Source organism: Diabrotica virgifera, chromosome 10 (genome assembly GCF_917563875.1).
Source record: "Diabrotica virgifera virgifera chromosome 10, PGI_DIABVI_V3a".
NCBI lineage: Eukaryota > Metazoa > Arthropoda > Insecta > Coleoptera > Chrysomelidae > Diabrotica > Diabrotica virgifera.
In genome coordinates, this window is record NC_065452.1 from 135,811,875 (window position 1) to 135,833,742 (window position 21,868).

Here is a 21,868-nt window from a genome sequence, read left to right on the forward strand (position 1 = left end):
AAAAAATATGCGATAATCAGTCAAAACAACAAACCATAATATTTAAAATGTAAGATAAACATAGCCTTAATCCTAAATCTTAGCATTTTCTGCAATTTCGCGAGCCGCTTTAATTATTTTAACAGTTTTTCATTTAAACATATTTTTCGCATTAAAGATTCAAAGATTTCTTCATAATATAATAGATATAACACAACAAATATTTTAATATTTAAGCACTAACTAATATTGGTCAGTACCTACACGTAAAAAAAAAAGATGCAACATTCCAGGAACCGTAATCGGCATAACAATATCAACCCACTTGGCTGGTACTTTTCGACAGTGCAATGTAATAATATGTTCAGTCACACAAACAATCCAAGTGGGCTGGTTGTCTTATGCGAAATCTTAAATGAACTATTATTAAACAGAAATAATTTGGAGTAGTATTTTTCATGGTTTAATATTTAGAATGGCTTGGTTGCTTTTTACACAATGTAGAATACACATTTTTAAATCGATATGTGACATTATCTTGTTTTCCTCAAAAATGTGGGTTGGTTGCTTTTTGCATAACAAGGCCCATTTGACATCTGTGGAATGGTTCTAAGGTCATTTTTTTCTGACTTATGTTATTGCAAAAAAAATGCTGTCTGGGATAAACAATTTGAATAAAATTTAAACAATTGAATGAATCGCTTTGAAATTTTTATCCATATTAAGCACCAAAGAACCCTCATTTGATAAAAATTTCAAAGCTGTACACTAATTTTTACAACAGTTATTGAGAAAAATTTTTTTTTTTGCAATTCCGATTTTTTTTCGCAATTATATTAACAATAAATGAGTATATCAAACTTTGTTATACGTCATAGTACTCTACAAGACTACGAGTACATGCAAATTAAAAAAATTATGATCAGAATCCAACAAAAACCTCCGGAGATATTAATCGTAGCATATGTTTGAAGAATCAATTTCATTTTTTGAGTGCACGGATTTTAATATTTCTCCTCCACCGACCACGAATCGATTTCGTTAGGACGTCATTTTTAAAGCTTTATTAACCACTCTGTTAAAGTTCAAAGTTTACGCAAACTTTTACACATAAACTATATACCTTGAACTTCAAAATGGCGCAAGTTAGGTTGCTTAATTGTTATAAACAAAGTAGCTGCGAATTAAATAAAAAAAGTGGCTAACCTTGACAGTAATTAACCTAGGTGAAAAGTTTAATTTTGATAATTCGTGTAAAAATACCAGCTTTTCAAATCCCAAAGTAGTTTTAGTCTACAGTCAATATTAACAAAATTATTCAAATTGTTTATGAGCTAAAAATGACTCTACTTTAGTAAAATGTTTTCCGAGTGATAAAAATGACTTTTTAATGATTTTTTTTAAATACTTTGAAAATATAACTATTGTTCTTTTATGTAGTTTTCACAGAATTGCTATATCTTTATTATTTTCTAAACAATGACATTGCAAAAAAAGAGCTCTTTGGGATAAACAAATTGAATAAAATTTAAAGTAATTGACGAATCGTCATAAAATTTTCTGTGAATTGTATGGACTGCTTGACTCAGCCTTTCGTGCAATATGAAAGTCTTACGGTCATTTTCGCAAAAGTTATAGCAAATTTTTTATTTACAAAATTTTAATTTTATTTTGCAATTTCCGAAGCAACAAATGATCGGTCAAAAAATTCAAAAACTGCCATTTTAAACCTTTGCTCATCTGCTAAAAGAAGGATACTATAAATAAGGTATTTAATTACCCTATTTTTACCTGCAGGGATTTAAACGAAGAAAACTGCCATTTTTGACCCTTATTTGTTATTAACATGATATATTTTTGCCATATTTCCCTGGCGTAGAATGTTATTTATATTTTCACCATATCTTGATCCCTTCTGTACAGTTTTCGAGTGCTTGTGTAAATAACTCTTCGGAGTATACAGGATGTTTGGTAAAAAATGGGCCATAGCTTAACCTTAGATTCCTGAGGTTAAAATAGGTCGATTTAAGCTAACTTACCTTAGTACAAAAGTTGATAATAACCGAAATACAGGGTGTCAAAGTAAACTTCTTTTATTTATTTTTGAATGTTTCCTGACAGGCATAGGACAACAACACGAAATTTGGTAAGTGATGCTGGTACTGTACACCCTACTAAATTATGTTAAACAAACGTTTCAGGCTACTACCAGAGGCGTACGACGGGGGAACGTGAATGGTTTACCCTTCTCAAATTTTACGCCACTGGCGGAATTGCTATTTTAGTGCAATTTTTTTATTCTCCAATACTTTGTATGTAAATAACATACTCTTCATTCGTAACGATACAGCCATTAGTTTTCGAGATATTTGAAGCTAAAAACTAAGGAGCATAATACATTAATCAAAATAAGTGTGCTTTTTCATTTTTAACTTCAAATATCTTGAAAACTAATAACTTTATCGTTGCGAATGAAGAGTATATTATTTGCATAGAAAGTATTGGAGAATCTAAAAATTATGCTAAAATGGCAGTTTCATCAGTGGCGTAGAATTTGGGAAGGGTCAACCATTCATTTTCCCCTGTCGTACTCGTACGCCCCTGATAGTAGCCAGAAACGATTATTAAACGTAATTTAGTAGGGTGTACAGTGCCTACACTTTCTGCCAATTATGACACGGATATGTCAAATTATTTTAAAGTATTCTTTTTTTTTTAATAATTTATTCTATATTTAAAACTTTAATAACTATGTGTGCCCGGTACTATAAAACTATTTGACATAACCTTATGATACTTGGCAGAAAGTGTAGGTACTATACACCCTACTAAAGTATGTTAAATAATCGTTTCTGGTTAATACCAGAGGCGTACGACAGGGGAAAGTGAATGGATGACACTTCCCAAATTCTACGCCAATGATGAAACTGCTATTTTAGCATAATTTTTAGATTCTCGAAAACTTTTTATTCAAATAATATACTCCTCATTCGTGACGATAAAGTTATTAGTTTTCGAGATATTTGAAGTTAAAAATGAAAAGGCACACTTATTTTGATTAATGTATTATGCTCCTTCGTTTTTAGCTTCAAATATCTCGAAAACTAATGGCTTTATCGTTACGATTGAAGAGTATGTTATTTACATAGAAAGTATTGGAGAATCAAGAAATTGCACCAAAATAGAAATTCCGCCAGTGGCGTAGAATTTGGGAAGGGTCAACCATTCACGTTCCCCCGTCGGACGCCTCTGGTAGTAGTCAGGAACGTTTGTTTAACAAAAAATAAATAAAATAAAAGTTTAACTTTGACACCCTGTATTTCGGTTATTATCAACTTTTGTACTAAGGTAAGTTAGCTTAAATCGACCTATTTTAATCTCAGGTATCTAGGGTTAAGCTATGGCCCATTCTTTACCAGACACCCTGTATATTAAATAGTTATGGTGAAAATACACTACTCCTCTATGTATTTAAAACATACATTAGATAATTTCTATTCCTGTTCTTTTAGGTGGTATTTTTCATGTACTTATGGAGCACTGATATGGATGCAGTTCTTGTGTCAATGAGCTGTTTCGCCTTGCTTTGTCAAGAAGCAGAAATACGATGTGGCTCAGATGAGGTTACCGTAACATACTTAGTACCAAATTATCACGTCTACCAGGAATTGGCACAGGCGTCTACAGTGTTAATTACAGGTTAGTATTATTGTGCCTTGCAATCTAATGTTGGTATCTATTTTTCACAGCTATACTAATTAGGGTGGGTCGAAAAACAATAATGTTTCATTTTTTAATCGCTATACCGCAGAAAACTTGCCTTTGGGGTATATAAGTAAAATGCAAAGTAAAATAAAGTTATATATTGAACCCCTAGCTAGCGCATCACACTTAAAATTTAGTTTCTTTCAGAAATCAAGACATTTTTCAATTATTTTTACAATCTTTAGCCAATAACATTTGAACGTGCTATAGTGACAACTGTTTAGTTAATAGTTTAAAAAATAGGAAATAAATTTGAAACAGACAATATCTTTTAATTTGTGGTAGCGCAAAATACTAAAAAATTGTTAAAATTTACATATTAGCACCTTAAAAGAAGGTGTGGTCTAGTATTTTGTGTTGGGTGTTAATAGCACAATCCATTTTTTGTTCTTTTACTTTACACCCCATTTAATTGGAATAGAATTATTATAGTGTGTTTAAAGTTATAAAGGATATAAATGAAACAACTTATAATTTTAATAACACGTTTAATTGAAACCAAAAAGAAACCAAATTGTAGCCAAACAATGTCATGAAATTAAATGAAATTTTGACTTTAGAAAGAGTCTTCTACTCATTATTTCTGAGTGGGTACGTTGAAGCTGCGCTTGCTGTCAAACCTTCGCATGGAAGCTTTGGATGCTACGGCAGATCTTATGAAACCATCTCGTTTCTAACCACTAGGAGGACTAGTTAATCACAATCTTTTGAGTAAAGAAGAATAGTATCTTCTAGACATAAGTTGTGCGATAAAGTCAGGCAACTGCCCTGTGGACTTATCTGTTCGAGAACCGGGTCCACTTTCCCACTCTCGATGGTTGACTACAGCTAACAGAGTTTTGAGACTGTATGTAAGTGTGGAAACGTCTTTAGTTGAATATAGATTGTTAGTATTCTTCATTTTTAAATCATACATGCCTGTATGGTTCAAAATAAAGTACAGCAAATACATAACAGATGGACCTGAACACGTTTTTGAGACTATCAAATCAACCAGATTTCTACCAGAGAATTTAATTAAAGTAGTTGATCCTGTAATCGAAAGAAATGCATTTTTTCCCACCCAGAAAATTGACTACTGAGGATGATAGTGGATGAAAGGAAACACATAAGAGAATTAGGATTCCGAAGAATAATCAAAGCAAGGATGAAACAGTTAGGGTTTTTCGACCTCCAAAAATCACCTTTCATGCGACTGACTCTACTGAATTATTTGATTGGAACACCACTGAAATTACATCACCATCACTGTTACGGAGAGTATCTGACGATGAAGTTTGGGCTAAAATCACGCTGGTGAAACACCCGAGGATTGGAACTTTGGAAAATTTCCATGTCATACTCAAGCCTTGGAACGCTGCGTCAAGTTAGTGACTGAAGCATCTAAAAAAGTCGTCGGTGCTAAGTAATGAGATGGTTTCAGATGGTGCTAAGTAATGACATGGAAGATCTGCCGTAGCATCCAGAGCTTTGATGCCAAAGTTTGACAGCAATCGCAGCTTCAACGTACCCACTCAAGAGTAAAAGACTCTTTCTAAAGTCAAAATTTTATTTAATTTGTTGACATTGTTTGGTTATAATTTGGTTTCTTTTTTGTTTCAATTAAACATGTTATTAAAATTATAAGTTGTTTTATTTATATCCTTTATAACTTTAAACACACTATAATAATTCTATTCCACTTAAATGGAGTGTAAAGTAAAAGAACAAAGAAGGGATTGTGCTAATAACACCCAACACAACATACTAGACCACACCTTCTTTTAAGGTGCTAATATGTGTATTTTAACAATTTTTGAGTATTTTGCGCTACCGCAAATTAAAAGATGTTGTCTGTTTTAAATTTATTTCCTATTTTTTAAACTATTAACTGAACAGTTTTCACTATGGCACGTTCAAATGTTATTGGCTAAAGATTGTAAAAATAATTGAAAAATGCCTTGATTTCTGAAAAAACTAAATTTTAAGTGTGATGCGCTAGCTGGGGGTTCAATATATAACTTTATTTTACTTTGCATTTTACTTATATACCCTAAAGGCAAGTTTTCCGCGGTATAGCGATTAAAAAATAAAACATTATTGTTTTTCGACCCACCCTAATACTAATTCCATTAAACAATGATTTCTTTAGGTTTCAATCAAGTTGTAATTAATAAACACCCTAGCTCCTCTTTGAAATCGTGTCAATTATTTGTGCAATAACTATTGAAGAAAGAATTCTACAGTCCTGAAATTGTGTACGTAGGTTCGTCTTGGTGTTAGAAAGGAAGCAACATATTGGAGCCAGAATGTGTTCTGCAATATGTCCTCTTATGCAATTCTACTTTCACAAGAAACTGATCAGTATCTCCTACACCTGTCCCATCACTAGTTGTTACTTCCTAATACATGTCTCTCATAATCTTTACATATTCACCAGGGACTTCATTCTTATTGAGTGCCCACCACAGAATCTCTCGAAGAACTCTATTATATGCTGTCTCAAGATCAATAAATACCATATGAGAGTTTGTTTCTGTATTCCTGTATTTTTCCAGTTGCTTTATAATGAAAATTGCATCTGTTGATGATCTGCCTTGCTTAAACCCAAACTGATTACTGAATATTTTGGTTTCTTCACGTATCGGTCTATCCATATTTTCATGGTGTGACTAGGTAGTTTTATGGCCCTGAAATTTGTACATTGTAGTATATTTCGCTACCTACAAACATGTTTTTAGTCTTCCTGACATTTATTTTCAAACCCAAGGTTTCACTTGCCCTATACACTTAGTTGCTGCAAAATGAATTTTTCATGGTTATGTCTTGCACTTAATATTCTACATCAAAATGTATTTAATAATTAACTACTTAGATGGGAAATAAGCCACAATTAAATTGAAAAAAAAATAGTTTTACTAACGTTTCGATGCCCAAATCGGGTGTCGTTGTCAAAATACAAAATACTACTAAATTAAACAAAAATGTTGCTTAGTAAAAAATTCTTCTAATAATTTATTTAATCTGACTCATTTATATCGGCAATTCAGACATATATTATAAATTTTAAAATAGAAGAATATTGCCAATATTTATGAGTTGCGTTCCTGGGACGACTTTACTTAAAGATAGTTTATTCGATTACATGAAATCAACCCCAACTCAAGAATATCCGCCACAAAAAAACATAGCATGTGATCTGTCTTTAAAAAGACAACCAAATGCAACGGTGACAGTAAAATTCTCGCGTTAGAGATTCCATAGTAAATCACGAGGGAAAACCAGGAAAAAACCTCGTGATACCATTTCGACATCGTAAGTACATATTTGGTCTTACATTTAGTTTACTCTCAAAACTAATACCAAATTCTGACTTTAATATATAATATATATGTTGTTTAAATTATAAATAATATTAATAATACATAGATATATAAGTAATACCAAAATATAAAATATGTACTAACTCAATATGTTATTGACTTACTAATCGTGGTATTTTCTTTCTATTGACTTCCTCTTTCAGTGTGGGTAACCACATCCTACTGCATTCTACCAAGGAATTTGAGACACAATTGGTTTGCTTTAGCATAATTAGAGCCGCTTCTTTGATTTTTCTCTTTTTACTATCTGTTTCTTTCAGGACTATACTTGAATCTTCTACTCCACATTGACTATACTCTGAATGAACAAGAAAGAACAAAGAATTGTATTTATAAAATATGTACCTTGTGAATGCGAACAATTTTATTTAAGTGAAACATCAAGACCATTAAACATTAGAATAAGTGAACATCAGTCTTATATTAAAAATAGAGAATTTGATAGATCTCAAATATGTCAACACGCATGGGATAATGAACATAGAGTTCATTGGAGAGATTCAAGTATAGTCCTGAAAGAAACAGATAGTAAAAAGAGAAAAATCAAAGAAGCGGCTCTAATTATGCTAAAGGAAACCAATTGTGTCGCAAATTCCTCGGTAGAATGCAGTAGGATGTGGTTACCCATACTGAAAGAGGAAGTCAATAGAAAGAAAATACCACGATTAGTAAGTCAATAACATATTGAGTTAGTATATATTTTATATTTTAGTATTACTTATATATCTATGTATTATTAATATTATTTATAATTTAAACAACATGTATATTATATATTAAAGTCAGAATTTGGTATTAGTTTTGAGAGTAAACTACATGTAAGACCAAATACTTACGATGTCGGGATAGTATCACGAGGTTTTTTCTTGGTTTTCCCTCGTGACTTACTATGGATTCTCTAACGCGAGAATTTTACTGTCAGCGTTGCTTTTGGTTGTCTTTTTAAAGACAGATCACGTGCTATGTTTTTTTTTTGACGGATATTCTTGAGTTGGGGTTGATTTCATGCAATCGAATGAACTATCTTTCAGTCAAGTCGTCCCAAGAACGCTACTCATAAATATTGGCAATATCATTTTAAAGTCTTCTACTTTAAAATGTATAATATATGTCTGAATTGCCGATATAAATGAGTCAGATTAAATAAATTATTAGAAGAATTTTTTACTAAGCAACAACATTTTTGTTTAATTTAGTAGTATTTTGCATTTTGCCAACGACACCCGATTTGGGCGTCGAAACGTTAATAATACTATTTTTTTTTTTCAATTTAATTGTGGCTTATTTCCCATCTAAGTAGTTAATTTTAAAAATGCCACAAGAAAATAGCTTCAGAACAACATGTATTTAATAAAAAATATATATTTAATAACACTTATTTTTATATTAATGCAGCTTCGGGGGAAACAAGGCTTTGTTTCCCGGATCATCTAAATGGTAAGTTTTATTGCTATTCAAATAATATCGTCAGTAGATGATCAGCACTGCTAAATCCGTCTCCAAAGAAGAAAATCAATTATTAATTAAATCTGGCAACACTGTGTTACACATTGCTCAGTGTCTGAGTGTCGGCGTAGCAGCCTTAGAAGATGGAGGTCCCGGTCGCTTTTACCGTCAATGTGAAATTAATGCTGTGGTACGTCTTTTAAATGTAAAATGGATTTCACCTATTGACATTTATCGTCAGTTAATCCAAGCTTATGGATAAAAGTTAATGTCTGCTCAACATCTTTGCAAATGGTGTAGAGAATTCAGTCAAGGAAGACCGGGGAGGAAGACCTTCTGATTCATCGTGAATTTCCGTCCGGCTTTCACTGAATTCTCTACACCATTTGCGAACATGTTGAACATGTTTACCCATAAACTTCAAACTTCAATTAACTGACGATGAATGTCAATAGGTGACATCCATTTTGCATTTAAAAAACGTATGGTTAGGCGAAAGTGGTGGAGTAGGAGAAAAGGAGAGTTGATGTGTAAGACAGTGTTGCTAGATTTCTCCCAGCACCTTAGGGAACCTTTTTTTACGAATGATCCTCGTATTATCTACATGGATATATATTCCTCATGAGATGTCTTATTTATTTGTAGGACGAGCAGCGCTGCAAAAGCGCATAATGGCGTTGCTGAGGAAAATAGAGCATTGCGTGAACGGCGTTCAGCCCGCTTGGGAAGAGACATTTATGAACTGGAATGGAATGTGTAAAAACTTATCTTCCAAAGCGAGGTCAGAAGAGGGTCAGATGGAACCGTTTCACAGATCTGTGGGCAAAAGAAGAGCATCACATCAAAATTCTGAACATGAACTGGAGGTACCTTTAAAACTTTATTTGGTTAATTACATTTGTATGTATTTCTTCTCGCGGCCTTTTTTCAGTTGCAAGTACAATACTGACAAAAAGTGGTGTGTCCGTGATTATTTCTTAAAGAAAACCAACATAATGCTTCTGCTCATTTTTCCACGCATTTCTGTATAATACCACTTTACTTTTATGACAAGTTCATATTTGGCTAATACATTCCTGCCAAGTTTGTGTCATATTGCAACATTACGTCACGACTGAAAGAAGGCTCTGAGTAGAACCATAATTTGTTTTGTTTTTACATCTGTCATGTCTGTTATCAACAATCGTGAAAAGTTTTGAACCATAGAGAAAAAATTTAATTCAAGTGTTTATATATTATTTCTACAATTAATTTTATTATAATTTTTTATACATTTTAGAATTTTTACGCATGCTTGTTTCCATTCAAAATGCATACAATCCTTTCTTTTGATATTTTTGAAGGATCAAATAAACGAATGGGCAAACATGACTGGGTTCCTATGCGCTCTTGGGGGAGTGTGCTTACAGAGGAAGTCGCCCTGTAGACCTCCATTATCAACTAGCTCACATTCTGGTTTATCATCGATGAGTTCCATTGGAAGTAGTAATCTTGGTTCAGAACCAATTTCCGGCACCAGGAAGTCGAATACACTACAAAGTCAGCAAACGCCACAAGATCAGAGGCAGTATTGTCCTGTGACTTCGTAAGTATTTTGAATATTGCTACTAGTATATCATTGTCTTTCTTTTTATCTGTTACTCCACATACCGGGTGGTGAATGGGAAAACGGGCCATAGGAAATTTAATGTAAAATTTTAAACTGTTGAATTCTTGCTTCCCTAATTATTTTACACCAAAACACATGAGAAACTATTTGTAGAGGATTGAAATCTGTTTTGAAAACAACTGTTAAAATTTTTCTACGAATTAAACATATTCCAAAATTTTGTAAAAATATAATAAAATTTTCACAGAGCCACGCCAAAGTTAGGCCACACACAGTGCCATAATGTTTATCGGTTGCGTTCGGTCACAATTAAGTTATTATAGATTAACAATGTTTAAACTGTCAAAATTTTTATTTTTGGATTTCTTGTTTAAAAAATAATCAAATTGATAAGATACCCTCAGTGAGAATAAAGATGTTTTATTCAGTCAATAGTGTATGCACGGTCAGTTAAGTAATAACGTGGGCCTAACTTTTACACACATACCTACTGTGGAAAATGGAGGTATTTTCCAAATTTTAGAATGTGTTTAAATCGTATAACAATTTTAACTTTTGTTTTTAATACAGATTTTAATCCTCTACAAATAACGTCTCATGACTTTTGATGTAAAATGATTAGGGAAGCAGGAATTGAACAGTTTAGAATTTTACATTGAGTTTCCTATGGCCCGTTTTACGATTCACCACCCTGTGTACACTCTCTGAAGAAATCTAAGGAGATTGAAACTAGTAGTAAGGTTGTTTATGACGCTCTCTGAGAAATATAAAACGTCTCTTGATTTAGTTTTACAGCGAATTATTTTGAATTCGTTTTACTCCTGAGTATCGGGACCAAGATTTCGTTGGAATTTTGCCACGTTGTTTAGGCAGGTAGTGAGGTGCAAATTATATACCTCCCCGTGTCTTCTTTTATCAACATTTGCTTGGTTTGCAAGTAATAGAAACCACGAAGGCGTAACGAGAAACTTAGTCTCATTAGAAGTTTTACATTATTTGATAGAGACTTCGACATATTGTGACGGGTAGCTTTTTCAAGACGACACACTCAGTAAAAGAGAGGTTAAAAATAAAGTAAATATATTTAATGTACAGATCAAAATAAGTAAAATAAACTATAATTATATATAAAATATTACCCCGTTGCAGAGAAGTCCCCCTGGATAGACGTCTGCAAAAGAAAAACCAAATTAATAACAAAATGAAATATCCTTACACCTCACTCCAGTGTAAGATACAGTCACGCGATCAAAATAATAATTTATCGGGAGCACGTTCACTTCACGGCTACCGTTTAATTACGAGTATGCGAATCACGTCAATACGGTGCACCTCGCTACTCAGGTCGGCCTGCCTCGCTCACTTCGCTTGGCTGGCGTTGGAGTCCAGATCTGTCGCTTCAAGACTGGAGAATGTCCGTTCAGCGGCCTCCTCAAGTACCTCTCTGCCTGGGCTGTTTTTGGAGAAGTGGAAATGTGTGGGGTCTCGTGTTGTGCGGATGGTGGAACTCCCACGGTTCTATCTGTCGATGCGATGCTCGCGGCGTATCATTATAATATTTCGTCTTTATCGAGACTCGTCAGGCAGTGCCTTCCTAAATATTGATTTCTTTTGCAGATTTGTGGACCTGTTGTTACGCCTGTTGGTGTGCAGTAACGAAAAATTCGGTGCTCAAATACAAAAGCATGTAAAAGAACTGATAGGGCACGAAATGTCTTCGGCCTTATATCCAATATTATTCGAACAAACAAAATCCATAGTAGATAAGTTTTTTGACCAACAAGGACAGGTTGTAGTCAACGAAGTAAATACGCAGTTTATTGAGCACATAGTCTTCATTATGAAGAATATTTTAGACTGTACAAAAAACGATCAACCATCTGAACATTTAGGAGTGACCAGTATAGAAGGGATGATGTTGGCAGTAGTTAGATACGTCAGGCATCTAGATATGACAGTCCATGCAATACATATGAAGACGAAATTGTGCCAACTAGTAGAGACTATGATGAACAGAAGAGACGACTTAGCCTTTCGCCAAGAAATGAAATTTAGAAACAAACTAGTTGAATACCTTTCAGATTGGATCATGGGCAATTCCCATCAAATCGCTCCTCCTGGTTCCGGTGATGTTACAACAATTACCAGAGAATTAGATCAAGCTTGTATGGAAGCTGTCGCTGCATTACTTCGAGGCCTTCCATTACAACCCGAGGAGTCTGATAGGGGCGACTTAATGGAGGCAAAAAGCCAGTTATTTCTAAAGTACTTTACACTTTTCATCAATTTATTGGGCGACTGCACCGAGCCACAGGAAGTGGACAAAGATCTTGGCAAACAGAAGGTGTTCAGTGGAAAACATAATACCTTGAGAAACGCTACCATACAAGCTATGTCCAATTTGTTGTCAGCTAACATTGATAGTGGACTTATGCATTCTATATGTAAGTAATTTTTGATATTATAAATATTAATATAGTGTGTAATTTTACTAATTTGTCTTCTTCTTTTGACATCATAACCCTGGATGGGTCTTTGCCTGTCTGATTATGTATTTCCATTCAGATCTCTGGTATGCCCTTCTCATCCATTGTATTACATTTATAGTTTTCAGGTCGTCTTTCACATCATCCAATCATCTCGTTCCAGGTCTTCCTTTTTTCGTCTTCTTATCGGCTTCCATTGTAATATATTCTTTGAATGTCCTGAGTTACGCTTCATCTTTTTGAAGTTATACTTCTATAGCACGAGGGTAAATTTTTATTTTACTGGGCGCATGCGCACACCGACAGTATGGTATAAACGTTATACGGGATCTGATTGGGTGTTAAAATCATCTGTCAATAATTGTTCAATATGGAGATTTTGGATAAACAAATTAATGTTGTGTATATTAGTTTTTATTGTTGTGATGGCAGAGAAAAAAGCAAGTTTATAATTATTGTAGTGAAATTTTAAATACATAGTTTTTAAAGGCCACAGGTACGTAATAATAATTGTAAAAGTTTCAGTATCCTAATAAAAAATTTCATAGGCAGGTACCTACCTATTTGGAAAATTTAAAAAGAACCTATCAAAATAATATGTAATGCTTTGATTTACATAATTTGATTACCATCAAAATGTCTATCAATATTCACCTAATATATTGTTTTCTTACTCTATGTTTTGTTGTATTTTAATATTTCAATTCTAAATAATTTCAATTCAAAATCAAAATAAATAATTCAGAACTGTCAAAAGTTTAAACCGTTTAGTTACATAGTTGATTTTCGCATATGATGACACATGGTCTCCGTGCGTAAAAGTTTAAGATGAATGAATTTCAATACTAACTGCGCTGATAAGCGAGTTCGAACCCCAATAGAAACTTTTATTTTTTTATTTTTTTTTATACATTTTATGATTGTAAGTACAGTGGAACCTCGATAACTCGGATTAATCGGGACCGCGGCCGATCCGAGTTATCGAAAATCCGAGTTAGCCGGAGAGCATGGTAAAAATTAATAAAATACGGTATACTTATAGATAAAGTCCCTTAAAATTAAAATAACATGAAATATATTTATGCACAGTACACATCTAACTTACCTATAGTTGTATAGAGTTTAGTATAGACAATATAGAGTATTGTTCATTTCTAGGTAAAAAAAACTCAGTCAGTTTCGTTTGTGTCAATTTCGTCTGGTCTGCCATCGGAACGATGTTATGTAATTTAAGAACAGTGACTCTTTCATTGTTTAAAAGACCATTGTTTAAAAAACAATTTTTTAAAAGACAGTTAAAAATAAATAAAGGAATAACAGGTGCTTGTTGTTTGCGATAATGAACGTCGCGCCGTGTGCATGAGTCATTTTTACTATCAAATTACACAAATACCCATTATCTCTCAAATAATATATTATGGTCACAGGGAAGTTTTATCAATGAAACTCGATATTTTTAAGACATTCCAGAAGCGGCTGCAGATAAAATGTTTTAACATAATACATACATTTTTATTGTTGAAATGTTTGTCTGATGAAAATCGGTCCGGGTTAGCCGGACTTCCGGGTTATCGGGGGCCGACTTATCGAGGTTCCACTGTATATTTATATTATTTATTATATATTTTAAACTGTTTAAAGTATATTAATTTCGTTGAAATCATATAATAGAAGTATAACTCCTTACGTGCGTACAAAGTACACACACACATTATTTTTTATCATTCTCCAGGTCTCATAACCATAGGTTACTATGGGTGTAATTAATGTTATACAGGGTGTCCAGAAACTCTACCGCCAAACGAAGACAGGAGATTCCTCAGATAAGTTTAAGACAATTTAACCAAATTCACCTAGTCCGAAAATGCTTCCTCAGGGGGCTAGAGCTCTTTGAAGATGGCGTCTTGTCATTAATTTTTCTTAAATATCTCTAGAACGCTTCCAGTTAGAAAAAAAAAATTGGTAAACATATTTATCTTCCAGAGATGAATCGATTCGATCCATTGTGAATTTCTAGTACCGATCATAGGCGTCCGTTTTGGGCAGGGCAACGGGTATTTTATCACATAACTTTTTTGTCTTTAACTTTGACGCATTTTTGATACTAGATTATTAAATTATGAGGTATTCTAGTACTAAAAAGTACTCTTGCTTTAAGTCGATAAGAAACACCGTTTTCTAGAAAAATCGATTTGAAAAATTTTTTCGTTTCCTGAATTAAAAAATTAAAAAAAAAACGGTTTATTTTACCAATTTAAAGCGAGAGTAACTTTTAGTACTAGAATATCTCATAATTTAATAGTATAGTGTTAAAAATTCTTAAAAATTGAAGACAAAAACAGTTATGCGATAAAATTACCGTTGACCTACCCAAAACTGACTCATAGGACCGGTACTAGCAATTCGTAATTAATGAAATCGATTCATCTGTAGAATTTAAATAAAATTACCAGTTTTCTTTTTTCTAAATAGTTTTTTTTCTGAAGAGTCCACACGTTCGATGGTATAGTTGTCTATTGAGATATTATTTTGATTGTCACGAGTTGTTTTGACTGTCATGTCTTAATTGTTATTATCTTATTTTATATGAACATATTATTTATTAACTTAAAGTATTGTAATGACTATTTCCAATGTTTCAGATCTTGGTTACAATAAAGACTTACAAACGAGGGCAGCTTTCATGGAGGTTTTAACGAAAATATTGCAGCAAGGTACAGAATTCGACACCCTGGCAGAAACAGTGCTAGCCGATCGTTTTGAACAGTTAGTCCAGTTAGTAACAATGATCAGCGATAAAGGAGAGTTGCCCATTGCAGTAGCTCTTGCTAATGTTGTGACCACTTCACAAATGGACGAACTAGCTAGAGTATTTGTAACACTATTTGACGCCAAACACCTTCTGGCTCCGTTGCTGTGGAATATGTTTTATAGAGAAGTTGAGGTGTCGGATTGTATGCAAACTTTGTTTAGGGGAAACAGTCTCGGAAGTAAGATAATGGCGTTTTGTTTTAAAATCTACGGGGCAAGCTATCTACAGAGCCTTCTTGAACCTTTTATCGGTCCTTTATTGGACGATCCTTGTTGTAGTTTTGAAGTTGATCCAGCTAGATTAGAACCAAATGAAGACATAGAAGAAAACCGCCAGAACCTAATAGCTTTGACACAAAGAGTTTTCAATGCGATTGTTAATTCAATTGATAAATTTCCACCACAGTTGAGGTCAATGTGTCACTGTCTCTATCAAGTTTTGAGTAAAAGGTTCCCTCTAGTTCCTCAGAACAATATAGGAGCTGTGGGAACAGTGATATTTTTACGCTTTATTAATCCTGCCATAGTTTCTCCACAGGAGATGGGTATTGTATGTAAGCAAGTACCAAATTCTGTGAAAAGAGGGCTTATGTTGATGTCTAAAATCTTGCAAAACATTGCAAATCACGTCGAATTCAGTAAAGAGCAACATATGCTTCCATTCAACGATTTTTTACGAGCGCATTTTGAAATTGGACGACGATTTTTTGTCCAGATTGCATTAGACTGCGAAACCGTCGACCAAACCTCACATTCCATGTCATTTATTTCTGATGCCAATGTCTTAGCGCTTCATCGGCTACTATGGAACCACCAAGAAAAGATTGGAGATTATCTATCAAGCAGTAGAGATCACAAGGCAGTCGGAAGGAGGCCTTTTGACAAAATGGCAACACTGTTAGCTTATTTAGGACCACCGGAACATAAACCAGTAGACTCACAGTTAGTATATACATCTTTGTATTTTTTTTATTTTATACATCAATTTATTTAAGGGGAGGTATAGTTGAAATCGACATTTTGAAACTGGTAGAATTATTTTATTTTTAAATTAAATAAACATATTCAGTACAATTCAAAGAATATTTTAAAAAAATGAAGATAAAATATTGAAAAATAAGCCAACGGTGGTAAATTTTTACAGACACCTCCAAAAAATGGATTTTGCGGTGCATTCGAACTCATCATTGGATCATGTGAAACAAAAAATTCAAAAATATTTTATTAGTTTATGAGTTTCTCGAGGTAACACTGTGGAGTTTTTATAGTTTTAAAGATTTTTGAGTTTTTGGTATCACTCAGAAGTTAAAATACCGAAATCTTTTGTAAAAAGGGTGATATTAGCATATTTAATATTGTTAAACAAAAAATAAGCATAAAACAAAAAATATCTCGACAGCGTTACCTCACGAGATGTCTAAAAAATCTATGCAATTTCGTTCATACTTTGGGAAAATACACTTCGAAGCATCCTGATAAAAAGTTCCCATGGGCACAACTCAATCGTATGAAGGATTTTCAAGATATAGAGGCACAAACTCGGAAAATTATAAGATTTACTGGATATTCCAATTCCCTGAGTTACTGGTTATCTGGCAACATGTAGAAGTTTGGATCAAGGAAAAGTACTAGTAGTCTAAGATTTTTTCCTGGCTATCCAATGGCGACCTTTACTTTGACTTTGACCTTCAACGGACGTCATCTTCTAGAGTTTCGAGGGTTTTTGCCATTAAATTGATATAAACAGATTACTCATGCGTTTTTGGGATCGCTATGGGTTTTGGTACACGAATATGCCATCAGAATTGACCTTCGGAGGACGTGGTGGCCTGGGCTACTGCAAGGGACGTCATCTTCTAGAGTTTCGATGGTTTTCGGCATTTGATTGATTCAAATGAATTACTGGAGGGTTTTCTGAGGTCGCTAAACATGAATATGCCACCAAAACCAACTCCCGGAGCACCTGGTTTCCAAGGTCAATGAAAGGCTCTTCTAGAATTTCGAGAGTTTTTGGTACTACATTAATGCAAACGAATTAGTTATAGGTTTTTGGGGTTGCTGAGCACGAATGCGTAATCAGCACAGACACAGGAGCACCTGGTGCCTACGACAGGTTATCTTCTTGAGTTAAAAACCTAAGAGTAATCCATTTGATTTCTCCGAAACTCCAGAAGATAACCTGTCTTAGGCATCAGGTGGTCCTGTGTCTGTGCTGATCACGTATTCGTGTTCAGCAACCCCAAAAATATATAACTAATCCGTTTGCATTAATGTAGTACCAAAGACCCTCAAAACTCCAGGAGCCCCTTTCATTGACCTTGGAAACCGGGTGCTCCAGGAGTTGGTTTTGGTGGCATATTCGTGTTTAGCGACCTCAAAAAACCCTCCAGTAATTCATTTGCATCAATTAAATGCAGAAAACCATCGAAACTCTAGAAGATGACATCCCTTGCAGTGGCCCTGGCCACCACGTCCTCCGGAGGTCAATTCTGATGGCATATTCATGTTTAGCGATCCCAAAAACCCATGAGTAATCTGTTTATATCAATTTAATGCCGAAAACTCTCGAAACTCTAGAACAGAGGTCGGCAACGCGGCGCCCGCGTGCGCCACTGCGCCCTTCAATAAATTTTAATGCGCCCTTAAACTATTGTTAATTTAGACAAGAAATTCAAAACGTATATTTTTTATACGTTTATATTTATATATTTGTTAGGTCAAAAAATAGTTGGCGCCCGCCATGAATTTTTAATTTACTTTTTCACTCTTTACATTAAAAACTTTACCGACCTCTGCTCTAGAAGATGACGTCCGTTGAAGGTCAAAGTCAAAGTAAAGGTCGCCATTGGATAGCCAGGCAAAAATCCTAGACTACTAGTACTTTTATTTAATCCAAACTTCTACATGTTACCAGATAACCAGTAACTCGGGGAATTTGAATACCCAGTAAATTTTATAATTTTCCGAGTTTGTGCCTCTATATCTTGAAAATCTTTCATACGATTGAGCTGTGCCCATGAGAACTTTTTATCAGGATGCTTCAAAGAGTATTTTCCCAAAGTATGAACGAAATCCACTGGGACCTAATTTCATGCGGATTGGTCAATAGTTTTTGAGTTACAATGTCCACCGCCTTTGAAAACAGAAGTTTTAAGAAAAACGCGTTTAAAGTTTTGACAATTTTAATTTTCAATTTTTTTTTGTCTGTCAAATGGAAGTGATGCACACTGGAATATGTTTTTTTAAACGCGGTGTAATTTACACAAGAGAAGGGGAACATATGTTGAACGTTTCTCACTACGCTCAAGCGCGCTGGCGCCAAGCAGCTTCAAAGCAAGTCGAAGGTAGGGACATTCAACATCCTGTATTCCCGGTAATTTTGCTCCGATCAATTTGAAATTTTCAGAGAGTATTCTTGAAGTTATTTACTTTCATTTAAAATAATAAAAGAAATCGAAAATGTAAAAATTTTCGAACCATACCCCCTTAATTATATTTTCTTTCAATTATCTTTTTTTGTGACACCCTGTATATCATACAAATTGTGCATCTATTTTTTTCTTTGCAGTATGTTGTTTTCATCGTATGCAAGATGGAGTTCAATTGATATGTCATCGAATAACTTTGAGGAATTGATGGTTAAACATAATATGCACGAAAAGGAAGAATTCAAATCCATAAAATCTTTAAATATATTTTACCAAGCAGGTACCAGTAAATTTGGACACCCTGTATTCTATTACATTGCCAGAAGATTCAAGTAATATAGCCTGTCTTATTTAAAGTGATTTGTTTTAATGTATTTCTGCGTTTTAGGTTTGGCGAGACGAATGGAGATCTTTTAATATACCACGTGATTTTAACTCTGAAGCCATTTTGCCATGCTCCTTTTGAATTGGTTGTGGATTTTACCCACACGTGTACAGATAATAGATTCAGGACAGAATTTTTACAAAAATGGTTCTATGTTTTACCTGAAGTTGCATATCTTAACCTAGCAGCTGCTTATATTTATAATTGTAATAACTGGGTCCGAGAGTACACCAAATTTCACGATAGGATTTTAGTTCCCCTAAAGGTATGTTAGTATTTTTGAAGTTATACTTCTTTAGGCACGAGGGTGAATTTTGACATTCCTTGGCGCATGCGCACACCGACAGTATGGTATTAGTCGCTACATCTTTTAAGTTATGTAGCGCAAATAAGGTGTGCGTGAAAAGAATATATTATTAGTGTTTTTAGTAAATATATTTATTATAATTTTTATGTCTGTGGATTTGTCTTCCTCCTAATAAGTATTATTGAAAATGTTTATTTTCAATTAATGTATCTGTCACCGTGATTGTAATTAGGCTTGTATTATTTGATACAAAAGCGGTGGTAGCTGATCGGTAGAGCATTCGCCCAGGGATCGAGAGGTCCCCTGTTCGAATCCGGATAAAGTCATATCCTTTTTTTTTTATTTTTGGTATTTTTGTTTTTTCTAAAATTAGTTTAATATTTAAATACAATACAAAAAAAAAACTGTTTAAAGTAGATAGGTATATTGATTTCGTTGAAATCATAATAAGAAGTTAGATTATATTATAATAGAAGTATAACTTCTTACGTGCGTACAAAGTACACACACATTATTTTTTTTTTGTTTCTTTTTCCAATCGGTAATATTACCTTTACCCGGTAACCATACCTGGGTGTAAAGATAGCTGAGGACGGCAGCGAGGAGGAGGAAATACGGATAACGATAATGCTTGCAAACAAAGGATACTTCGCTCTGTAGCAGGTGTCTGGATCCAAAGACATCCATAGGGAAGGATCCAAAGACATCCAAAGGAAAGTTTAAAATATATAAACCACCATACGATCAATCACAACATATGGTGTAGAAACATAGACCATGACAGAAAAGACAATAAATCTTATTAATATATACTTTTGAAAGAAATATATTAAGGAAGGTATTGGAACCCATTTGCGACTATGGTATATGAAGACTAAGGTTCAACCACGAATTATATGTACCAATTTTAGAAAGAACCCCCTATAATTATAACCCCGTTAATTTGGACATTATGTATAAAAAGCTAGTAGACATCGGGTTCCCCATCAACTTAGCTAGATTTCTGAGTACACTGTACACCAATAGATCGACAGTTTTAAAAATCAACAATTCCATCTCCACTCCACGTCTTACAAATATAGGACTACCACAGGGTAGCATATTAAGTCCAATGTTATATATCTTATATAATATTGATTTAGAACATTGTATTAATAGCACAACAAAAATTATTCAATATGCTGATGATGTAGTAGTTTACACATCCCACAAATCATTGGATATATGTAAAAATAATTTTAATGTCTCAATTAAAGCTGTTCTTAATCACTATCAAAATATTGGTTTAGCAATATCAGAATCTAAAACAGAAATTTGCATTTTCTCCAGAAATCGTCAAATTCCACAAGGTCATTTGGCAGTAGGTCAAATTCAATATCCTATTAAAAATTGTATAAAATATCTCGGTACTTATTTAGATAGAAAACTTCTATGGAAGGATCACATCCATCATGTCATAAAAAAGTCTGAAAATTCAATGAATATTCTAAGAGCTTTTTGTAGAACAAATTGGGGTGCCGATCCAAATATAGCACTTTTATATTTTACCGTACTATGATTCGTCCTATTTTCGATTACAGTTGTCATTTGTATGGAACTGCCGCAAACACACATTTGAATAAATTAGAAATACAAAAAAATATATGCCTTCGAATTTGTCTTGGATATTTGAAGTCTACACCCGTCAATGTAATGGAAGTTGAGGCGATAGAACCACCCCTGGAATTTCGACGACAGTTTTTAAGTGATAAATTCATTACTAGAACCATAGGAAAAAATACAAACTATCTGCAGGATATACATAAGTTATCAATTTTAGATCTAACTCATAAATATTGGACAAAGAAAAAATGTTCACTTATTGTAGATAGTTACCTGAAAATATCTCAATACCGAAATATGTACTTTCTATACTTATGAAACTCAAGTTTCACCTATGTATTCCCATGTATTAGAAGATCTTTTCTCAAAACAAATTAATACTTTTTTATGGATATTAATTTAAATCCAACCGTTTTTCAATCATTTATTCATAAATGGCCACATTATCAGTTTTACTATACAGATGGATCCAAAGTACAAAACAAAGTAAGATATGCAATAATAAATATTCAAAGTGGATTTAACAAATTATTCAAATTGCCATGTGAATCATCGATATACACTGCTGAAATGATAGCGATACTTTTTGCTTTAAGACACATATATAGTAACGAACCCTATAGCTGCATAATATTTACAGACAGTAAGAGTGTCGTTGACAGACTAACTTACGTACATAAGTCCCAAC

At 33.6% G+C, this 21,868-nt stretch overlaps 1 protein-coding gene across 4 annotated transcripts in view; it reads left to right on the top strand.

The window, feature by feature from the left end:
- Positions 1-21,868, top strand: part of LOC114335088 (neurofibromin) — a 130,749-nt gene that overhangs the window by 18,568 nt on the left and 90,313 nt on the right. For all 4 annotated transcript variants that reach the window (XM_050663375.1, XM_050663376.1, XM_050663377.1 and 1 more), the window contains exons 7-13: positions 3,492-3,678; positions 9,198-9,418; positions 9,896-10,137; positions 11,779-12,605; positions 15,290-16,400; positions 19,027-19,218; positions 19,275-19,536. In XM_050663375.1, coding sequence (XP_050519332.1) covers positions 3,492-3,678; positions 9,198-9,418; positions 9,896-10,137; positions 11,779-12,605; positions 15,290-16,400; positions 19,027-19,218; positions 19,275-19,536 — 3,042 coding nt within the window. The remainder of the gene's footprint in view (positions 1-3,491; positions 3,679-9,197; positions 9,419-9,895; positions 10,138-11,778; positions 12,606-15,289; positions 16,401-19,026; positions 19,219-19,274; positions 19,537-21,868) is intronic.